Raw genomic sequence first — 10,686 nt, forward strand, 5'->3', positions numbered from 1 at the left:
CGTATTTCAGCTTGGATCTCAAAGTATCACTCAGTGAAACCAGTGGAGATCAGAAGTAGCTATTCATTGAAATCTAAACAAGTTCAGTCCTGTGTTTAATCAAATCCCTTACATAACCAACTCCTGCACTTTACAGCATAACCAACTCCTCCACTTTACAGCATAACCAACTCCTCCACTTTACAGCATAACCAACTCCTCCACTTTACAGTATAACCAACTCCTCCACTTTACAGTATAACCAACTCCTCCACTTTACAGCATAACCACCTCCTCCACTTTACAGCATAACCAACTCCTCCACTTTACAGTATAACCAACTCCTCCACTTTACAGCATAACCAACTCCTCCACTTTACAGTATAACCAACACCTCCACTTTACAGCATAACCAACTCCTCCACTTTACAGCATAACCAACTCCTCCACTTTACAGTATAACCAACTCCTCCACTTTACAGTTTAACCAACTCCTCCACTTTACAGTATAACCAACTTCATGTTTTGGGATATGAAACACTCTGCAGTTTCCTTTCCTTTGGGCTTGTTCTCCCAATTCTGCTCTGCAGCTGTGAGTGCTGCCACTATGCATCTTGTCCCCGTCACCGTATTCCCAAAATACACCACGGGGGCAGATTTCACTGCAGCGCGGCGCGGCAGAACACTGCCTAGAAGGATCAGGGTCATGGTGGGAGATTTCTAGAGTAGAGTTCTAGGTAACTTCTATCAATACACACCACCATTGTTACTAGACAACATGAATCTTGACTGTTCTATAACCAGTTGGACCTCAGGATATCTGTCATGTATCTGTGTCTTCTTTCCTGTCTCTGTGGCTCCTACTGTACCCTGTCCCTTTCTCAACCTATTTCGTTAGCATTAAATGGACAGTTCAAACTAAAATTGATATGGCGCCAAACTTTCCCATTCATTTAGGATTGAGGCATCCATACAGATTTAGTATGATCTAAACATTTACATTTTAGTCATTTAGCAGACGCTCTTATCCAGAGCGACTTACAGTTAGTGAGTGCATACATTTTTAAAATTTATTTTTTAAACAACAACAACTTTAGACCACTTCTGAGGTATGAGAGTACCTCTAAGCCTGACCCTTGACCCCTGTCCCCTCTGACCTCTGCACGGTGGCCAGGTTCTCCAGCTCGTCCTGGTTCATTGTATAGTCGGTTTCTCTCTGCAGGGGCTCGTTGATGCTCTCCAGGAGTCGGCCCCCCTGGCCCAGGGCCACACACAGGTCCTCCTGGGAGAGAGACATGGATACATCACAGTTAGAGGGATCTACCATTGGACAGTACAGAGTATACGGTCTCAGCTACAGCCAAAGTCTGTTCTTCAGTATATATTTCCCCTGAGAAACACTACCATTAGCAAATGAATGTTTAATCGTGCCTTGAATTTCAAATGAATTGACCTCAACACTTCCACTTAAAACATGGAGTTGTTGGTATAGTCTGTATATTAATGACTTGGTCTCTCCATGCCCTTACCTTCCTCTGTCCTTTCTTCTCGGTGTGTGTGGCCAGCAGGTTGGAGGTGGCCTGGGCGTCGTTGGGTAGCTCAGTCTCAGCTAGCTCCGTCCCAAACGACTGCAGGGTCTGAGCCGTGGTCTTCACCATCAGAGCAAAGGCCTCGATAGCCTGAGGACCGGACAAACACAACCCACCCGTGTCATCACTGGTTATAAACACACACATCCTATTGAGTGAGATGGGGCAGACTAACGGAAAGAGTTCAGGTCAGTGTGCAGATATCAAGTTAGGATTGGGCACTATGTAGTTAGTCAGGGGTCTGGTGGGAAGGGTATGGTAGTAGGGTACTCACGGTGCGGTGTGAGATCCAGGTATCATGGCAGTAATCCTGGGTTCCTCCCAGCTCCTGGGGCAGCTGAGTCCGGTCGATGTAGGCATGGAGCTCCGTCACAGAGCTCAGCATCACCACCTGAGACACAGGGAGGAGAGTCAACACACAGTACACACGTTAGCCTACATATGAGACGCATACAAACGTCCACTAACATCCTTACATCAGACAAGCACATGCATATAAAAAACATACCGGCACCTTCATCTTGAACTCATCCCTGTTGAACTTGAAGAAGATGTCGGAGAGCGTCCGCTGGAATAAGGTGGAGGGCCGCAAGACCAGAACCAGCTGTAAATTCCCTGGGAATGAGCCCTGTGGAACACACACATTAAATACTTTGTTTTTGTTGGTGGATAACCTGTCAGAAGTCTTATGGATTTCATTGATACAAATTAAATGAACACACTTACACATGCCTTTCAGGAAAGAGTGGTAAATCAGTGTAGTGATTTGTCTTGATTAGCAACTCCAGTGTATATTTGGCCTTGTGTTTTAGGTTATTGTCCTGCTGAAATTTGAATTTGTCTCCCAGTGTCTGATGGAAAGCAGACTGAACCAGGCTTTCCTCTAGGATTTTGCCTGTGCTTAGCGCTGTTCCCTTTCTTTTTATCCTAAAAAACTCCCTAGTCCTTGCCGATGACAAGCATACAAATAACATGATGCAGCCACCACCATAATTGAAAATATGGAGAGTGGTACTCAGTGATGTGTTGGATTTCCCCCAAACATAACGCTTTGTATTCAGGACATAAAGTTAATTTCTTTGCCACATTTTTTGCAGTTTTACTTTAGTGCCTTATTGCAAACAGGATGCATGTTTTGGAATATGTTTTATTCTGTACAGGCTTCCTTCTTTCACTCTGTCAATTAGGTTAGTATTGTGGAGTAACTAAAATGTTGTTGATCCATCCTCAGTTTCTCCGATCACAGCCATTAAACTCTAACTGTTTTAAAGTCACCATTGGATTCATGGTGAAATCCCTGAGTGGTTCCTTCCTCTCCAGCAACTGAGTTAGGAAGGACACCTGTATCTTTGTAGTGACTGGGTGTATTGATACACCATCCAAAGTGTAATTAATAACTTCACCATGCTCAAAGGGATATTCAATGTCTGCTTTCTTATTTTTACCCATCTACCAATAGGTGGCCTTCTTTGAAAGGCATTGGAAAACCATTTTAAATTCAGGCTGTAACACAACAAAATGTGGAAAAAGTCAAGAAGTGTGAATACTTTCGGAAGGCACTGTAAGCCTGATTGTTAGTAGCTTGTTGTAACAGGAGTTGTGAATTACTCTGCTCTACAGGGGGGTCTTTAATCGATACTACAAGACTATAATATAATAATATGCCATTTAGCAGATGCTTTTATCCAAAGCGACTTACAGTCATGCGTGCATACATTATTATTATTTTTGTGTATGGGTGGTCCCGGGGATCGAACCCACTACCTTGGCGTTACAAGCGCCGTGCTCTACCAGCTGAGCTACAGAGGACCACAGAGGACCACAGAGGACTAGCTACAGTAGGACAATCTTCCTCAGCCTAGGGCACACAACAACAACAACACAACCCACCGTAGAACCTACATACCCACAGAGTTATGTAGCATCACCACACTCCACTGCTGCAGGCTACAGCTGACATATATAGTAGGCTGAGTGAGCTTCAACCAACATCACTGGTGGTGCAGCCAAAAATATCTCGTGCATGTTATAAAAGAGGTGCATCTCTCTCGTTTTAGAATAGGTACTTTTATTGAATGCTTTGGGTTGAAAATACAGAGAAGAGATTTCGCCAGAAAACCCTGAAACCACACAGCAACTGACATAGCCTGAATATAGCCTATTGTCTTAGTCAGAGCCATATACAGCACATGTACTGTACATACAGTTATATACACACTCCCCTACGTATTTATTTGGGCAGTGAAGCTAAAAATGCATTTGCAGTTTATTTTGGTTGTGTTTATAGGCATAAAATCATATCCCCCCCCCAAAATGCTAACCTTCCCTGTTATTGGTAATGGTGAGAGGTAAGCATGTTTTGGGGGCATGATCTCATTAATGTAGAAGTGTTCAGAAACATATTCTATTCTTATTTACAGTAAAAGTGACAATATATTATTTACCATTAATTTCTATTGGGCACAACATAATCTGAAACACAACCAAAACAAACTGCAAATGCATCCAACAAGTTTATTGAGCCACAAGCTTGATGTAGTCATTGCGTGCTAGGAATATGGGACCAAATACAACATTTTTGACTCAATCCAAATACTTATGACACCTTCAAATTGTGGGACTTCGATACATAGTGCTTTAGGCTGTAACACAACAAAATGTTGAATAAGTCAAGGGGTATAAATACTTTCTGAAGGCACTGTATGAAAATACCCTCAAATAAAAGGTGACATTGTGTACAGTCGCCTCATATCAAACATTTGATCTCAAATCCAAAAGGCTGGACTACAGAGACAAATTAAACGTTTTAGCTTTACTGTTCAAGTAAATACATAGAGGAGTGTAGGTTTGTAACCACAGTACAATTTTTCTGCAAATCACAATTCCAATTTGCAGCATAAGGTTCTATTTCAGCAGTATGATGCCATCTCATATTGCCAAACGGCTGTTCCCAGAGAATAGCCCACTACATCCACACACAGCTTCTTACCAACCCTGCATGACCACGTTGTCATGGAAACTGCCATCCTTGGGAGAAAGAGATGAGATTACACACACTGACGGTTTCCATGTCTGTCACACGGCCAGTGTATTTTTACATTAATTAAATGCATCTAGTAAATGAAGGACTGCTCACAGAATGTGTCAATGACCAGGTTTCGAACCTGGATCTCAAGACCGCTTTAGCCCACTGAGCTAAAGACCTAGGCATTCGCTCGGGGAGCTAACACGTGTCTTCAGGTGTCAGGCAAGGTCACTCAAATCTGAGTGTATTACTGAACTACCACTGCTACATCAATGAAGAGATCCTGATAGAGATCCCTCATCTTCATTACACATCTCTTTCTCTCCCCCGCTCTAGTGTGCTTTACCCATCCAATTCATTATTTATCTCCTAATCAATAATCCAGCGCATGGTCACACTGTTCTATCCTGCATGTTGGGCTCCCGAGTGGTGCAGCGGTCTAAGGCACTGCATCTCAGTGCTTGAGGCGTCACTACAGACCCCCTGGTTTGATTCCAGGCTGTATCACAACCGGCGGTGATTGGGAGCCCCATAGGGAAGCGCACAATTGGCCCAGCCTCGTCCGGGTTTGGCCGGTGTAGGCCGTCATTGTAAATAAGAATTTGTTCTTAACTTACTTGCCTAGTTAAATAAAGGTTAAATAAAAATGTGACGTGACACTAACAAACTACTTGATAGAGTGGGACTGGGTCTGTTTGGTACTGGGTCTGTATGGGACTAGGTCTGTTTGGTACTGGGTCTGTTTGGGACTAGGTCTGTATGGGACTGGGTCTGTATGGGACTGGGTCTGTATGGGACTGGGTCTGTTTGGGACTGGGTCTATTTAGGACTGGGTCTGTTTGGGACTGGATCTGTATGGGACTGGATCTATTTAGGACTGGATCTGAATGGGACTGGGTCTATTTAGGACTGGATCTGTATGGGACTGGGTCTGTTTGGGACTGGGTCTATTTAGGACTGGATCTGTATGGGACTGGGTCTATTTAGGACTGGATCTGTATGGGACTGGGTCTATTTAGGACTGGATCTGTATGGGACTGGATCTGTATGGGACTGGGTCTGTTTGGGACTGGGTCTGTATGGGACTGGATCTGTTTGGGACTGGGTCTGTTTGGGACTGGGTCTGTTTGGGACTGGGTCTGTTTGGGACTGGGTCTGTATGGGACTGGATCTGTTTGGGACTGGGTCTGTTTGGGACTGGGTCTGTTTGGGACTGGGTCTATTTGGGACTGGAGCAAGCCTGCTGTGATTAGATCTTGATTGTTATTAGGCTCCTCCTCTCTGTAGATCTTTGGATTTGAACCCTATTTGCACAGTAAATGGCCCTTGTCTGTCACAGTAACCCATCAATATTTTTGGAGAGCTTGGAGTTTGCTGACACTAAAATCATAAAAGCACTTTAACAGCGGGCGGGCGGACATTAAAAACCATTTAATGACAACATGGAAGGAGGTTCTTAACCTTCAACTGTGATTTCCATAACAATACCATTCCATTTAGTCTGACTCTGGTATATCCAATGAAAGCTCACGTTAACCCCAGCTACACAGCATATCATATATGAAGTAATAATGGAACACATATTAGAATAACGATTTTCACTGGGGTCTCAGTCGGGGGGGGGGACTCACCCCATCCACCGCTGATGTGTAGCAGCACCCACTTGGGTGATAGGTGGCGGCCATGTTGCAACAGAACACTCAAACCACACATCGGCTAGCTATTACGGTGGAACGACTTTTTGGGTAATTTTTTCTGAACACGTTTTTCGTTCTACAACGTCATTCTGTAGGGAGTACCATATAGACAGAACATTGATCAGGATAATCTTGACAAATGTCAGCTACAGAGGAAGATACATGACCTCCATCCTATGGCATTACAAGCACATTCACTAGACATGCCATAAACACACACACACACACACACACACACACACACAGCCCCTCTACCTCCCCCCTGCCCCCCCCCACCTCCCCCCACCTCCTCTCCATAGCCCAGCCCCTCTACCTCCCCCCTGCCTCCCTCCTCCTCCTCTCCATAGCCCAGCCCCTCTACCTCCCCCCTGCCTCCCCCACCTCCTCCTCTTCTCCATAGCCCAGCCCCTCTACTTCCCCCCTGCCTCCCCCCACCTCCTCTTCCCCGGAGCCCAGCCCCTCTACCTCCCCCCTGCCTCCCCCTCCTCCTCTCCATAGCCCAGCCCCTCTACCTCCCCCCTGCCTCCCACCACCTCCTCCTCCCCGGAGCCCAGCCCCTCTACCTCCCCCCTGCCTCCCCCCTCCTTCTCTCCATAGCCCAGCCCCTCTACCTCCCCCCTGCCTCCCTCCTCCTCCTCTCCATAGCCCCTCTACCTCTCCCCCACCTCCTCCTCCTCCTCCTCCTCCTCTCCATAGCCCAACCCCTCTACCTCCATCCTGCCTCCCTCCTCCTCCTCCTCCCCCCTCCTCTCCATAGCCCAGCCCCTCTACCTCCCCCCTGCCTCCCACCACCTCCTCCTCCCCGGAGCCCAGCCCCTCTACCTCCCCCCTGCCTCCCCCCTCCTTCTCTCCATAGCCCAGCCCCTCTACCTCCCCCCTGCCTCCCTCCTCCTCCTCTCCATAGCCCCTCTACCTCTCCCCCACCTCCTCCTCCTCCTCCTCCTCCTCTCCATAGCCCAACCCCTCTACCTCCATCCTGCCTCCCTCCTCCTCCTCCTCCCCCCTCCTCTCCATAGCCCAGCCCCTCTACCTCTCCCCCACCTCCTACTCCTCCTCCTCCTCCTCCTCTCCATAGCCCAGCCCCTCTACCTCTCCCCTGCCTCCCTCCTCTCCATAGCCCAGCCCCTCTACCTCCCCGCTGCCTCCCTCCTCCTCCTCCTCCTCTCCATAGCCCAGCCCCTCTACCTCCCCCCTGTCCCCCCCACCTCCTCCTCTCCATAGCCCAGCCCCTCTACCTCCCCCCTGTCTCCCCCCACCTCCTCCTCTACCTGCCTCCCTCCTCCTCCTCTCCATAGCTCAGCCCCTCTACCTCCCCCCTGCCTGCCTCCTCCTCCTCTCCATAGCCCAGCCCCTCTACCTCCCCCCTGCCTCCCTCCTCCTCCTCTCCATAGCCCAGCCCCTCTACCTCCCCCCTGCCTCCCTCCTCCTCCCCCCTCCTCTCCATAGCCCAGCCCCTCTACCTCCCCCCTGCCTCCCTCCTCTTCCTCCTCCTCTCCATAGCCCAGCCACTCTACCTCCCCCCTGCCTCCCTCCTCCTCCTCTCCATAGCCCAGCACCTCTACCTCCCCCCTGTCTCTCCCCACCTCCTCCTCCCCCCTCCTCCTCTCCATAGCCCAGCACCTCTACCTCCCCCACCTCCTCTCCATAGCCCAGCCCCTCTACCTCTCCCCTGCCTCCCCCCACCTCCTCCTCTCCATAGCCCAGCCCCTCTACCTCTCCCCTGCCTCCCCCCACCTCCTCCTCTCCATAGCCCAGCCCCTCTACCTCCCCCTGCCTCCCTCCTCCTCCTCCATAGCCCAGCCCCTCTACCTCTCCCCTGCCTCCCCCCACCTCCTCCTCTCCATAGCCCAGCCCCTCTACCTCCCGCCTGCCTCCCTCCTCCTCATCTCCATAGCCCAGCCCCTCTACCTCCCCCCCGCCTCCCCCTCTCCATAGCCCAGCCCCTCTACCTCTCCCATGCCTCCCCCCACCTCCTTCTCTCCATAGCCCAGCCCCTCTACCTCCCCCCTCCTCCTCCTCCTCTCCATAGCCCAGCCCCTCTACCTCCCCCCTGCCTCCCTCAAAATCACACACTGCATGCTTGAGTGTGTGAGTGTGTGTGTTTGCCCTTGGGGACACCACACTGATACTCTACTCTACTAATCAGCAGGTTTCCACAGCCTCTTTACACACTACTATCACTGTAGGGAAATCAATGAACACACACACACTTAACAGAGGCTTACAGAGGACAACTGTCCCACCTCAGCTATGTTAACAGCTAAACACCAGCCTCCTCCCCTCCTCTGTCACATGGACAGACCCAATGGGCTGGAACGGGCCATTATGGCTGAAACAGCCCATTATTATTGGGGGGCTGACAGGCCCATATAAGGAGAGTGATGGAGACATTATGGTTTGCTGATGGGAGATGGGTGAGCAAAAGGTTATCATTTGTCAGTGTTATATTTATATAAATATAAAAGTAATATTTCTGTTTTGTTTGGCTGTTTCATAACTCTGCATGTATTGCCAACATTATGAAGAACACATAGATGTGAAGCATGTATCAAGTTATTAACGTGATGCCTGACTGACTTTCCTGGAACTCATTGTCGGTGTTTCATGTTCATCAGGGTCCAATTAGCACACATTAACATATACAGTGGGGAAAAGTATTTAGTCAGCCACCAATTGTGCAAGTTCTCCCACTTAAAAAGATGTAAGAGGCCTGTAATTTCCATCATAGGTACACGTCAACTATGACAGACAAAATGAGGGAAAAAAATCCAGAAAATCACATTGTAGGATTTTTAATGAATTTATTTGCAAATTATGGTGGAAAATAAGTATTTGGTCAATAACAAAAGTTTCTCAAGACTTTGTTATATACCCTTTGTTGGCAATGACACAGGTCAAACGTTTTCTGTAAGTCTTCACAAGGTTTTCACACACTGTTGCTGGTATTTTGGCCCATTCCTCCATGCAGATCTCCTCTAGAGCAGTGATGTTTTGGGGCTGTCGCTGGGCAACACGGACTTTCAACTCCCTCCAAAGATTTTCTATGGGGTTGAGATCTGGAGACTGGCTAGGCCACTCCAGGACCTTGAAATGCTTCTTACGAAGCCACTCCTTCGTTGCCCGGGCGGTGTGTTTGGGATCATTGTCATGCTGAAAGACCCAGCCACGTTTCATCTTCAATGCCCTTGCTGATGGAAGGAGGTTTTCACTCAAAATCTCACGATACATGGCCCCATTCATTCTTTCCTTTACACGGATCAGTCGTCCTGGTCCCTTTGCAGAAAAACAGCCCCAAAGCATGATGTTTCCACCCCCATGCTTCACAGTAGGTATGGTGTTCTTTGGATGCAACTCAGCATTCTTTGTCCTCCAAACACGACGAGTTGAGTTTTTACCAAAAAGTTATATTTTGGTTTCATCTGACCATATGACATTCTCCCAATCCTCTTCTGGATCATCCAAATGCACTCTAGCAAACTTCAGACGGGCCTGGACATGTACTGGCTTAAGCAGGGGGACACGTCTGGCACTGCAGGATTTGAGTCCCTGGCAGCGTAGTGTGTTACTGATGGTAGGCTTTGTTACTTTGGTTCCAGCTCTCTGCAGGTCATTCACTAGGTCCCCCCGTGTGGTTCTGGGATTTTTGCTCACCGTTCTTGTGATCATTTTGACCCCACAGGGTGAGATCTTGCGTGGAGCCCCAGATCGAGGGAGATTATCAGTGGTCTTGTATGTCTTCCATTTCCTAATAATTGCTCCCACAGTTGATTTCTTCAAACCAAGGTGCTTACCTATTGCAGATTCAGTCTTCCCAGCCTGGTGCAGGTCTACAATTTTGTTTCTGGTGTCCTTTGACAGCTCTTGGTCTTGGCCATAGTGGAGTTTGGAGTGTGACTGTTTGAGGTTGTGGACAGGTGTCTTTTATACTGATAACAAGTTCAAACAGGTGCCATTAATACAGGTAACGAGTGGAGGACAGAGGAGCCTCTAAAAGAAGAAGTTACAGGTCTGTGAGAGCCAGAAATCTTGCTTGTTTGTAGGTGACCAAATACTTATTTTCCACCATAATTTGCAAATAAATTCATAAAAAATCCTACAATGTGATTTTCTGGAAGAAAAAAATCTCAATTTTTCTCCCTTCCCTCCTCAATCACCCTATCCCTTCCCTCCTCAATCACCCTATCCCCTCCCTACTCAATCCCCCTATCCCCTCCCTACTCAATCCCCCTATCCCCTCCCTACTCAATCTCCCTATCCCTTCCCTACTCAATCCCCGTATCCCCTCCCTACTCAATCCCCCCTCCCTACTCAGCCCCCCTCCCTACTCAATCCCCCCTCCCTACTCAGCCCCCCTCCCTACTCAATCTCCCTATCCCTTCCCTATTCCATCCCCCTA

General features: G+C 48.3%; 1 protein-coding gene across 1 annotated transcript in view; it reads right to left on the reverse strand.

Annotated features, from left to right (window-relative positions):
- Positions 1–10,686, reverse strand: part of LOC311123618 (guanine nucleotide exchange factor DBS-like) — a gene marked incomplete at its 5' end in the record, with an annotated part of 49,926 nt that overhangs the window by 11,870 nt on the left and 27,370 nt on the right. Inside the window, 4 exons of the mRNA XM_084197850.1 lie at positions 1,137–1,261; positions 1,509–1,658; positions 1,843–1,959; positions 2,077–2,196. Coding sequence (XP_084053976.1) covers positions 1,137–1,261; positions 1,509–1,658; positions 1,843–1,959; positions 2,077–2,196 — 512 coding nt within the window. The remainder of the gene's footprint in view (positions 1–1,136; positions 1,262–1,508; positions 1,659–1,842; positions 1,960–2,076; positions 2,197–10,686) is intronic.

This window comes from Coregonus lavaretus, assembly GCF_964263955.1.
Source record: "Coregonus lavaretus genome assembly, contig: HAP1_SCAFFOLD_638, whole genome shotgun sequence".
Classification (NCBI taxonomy): Eukaryota; Metazoa; Chordata; class Actinopteri; order Salmoniformes; family Salmonidae; genus Coregonus; species Coregonus lavaretus.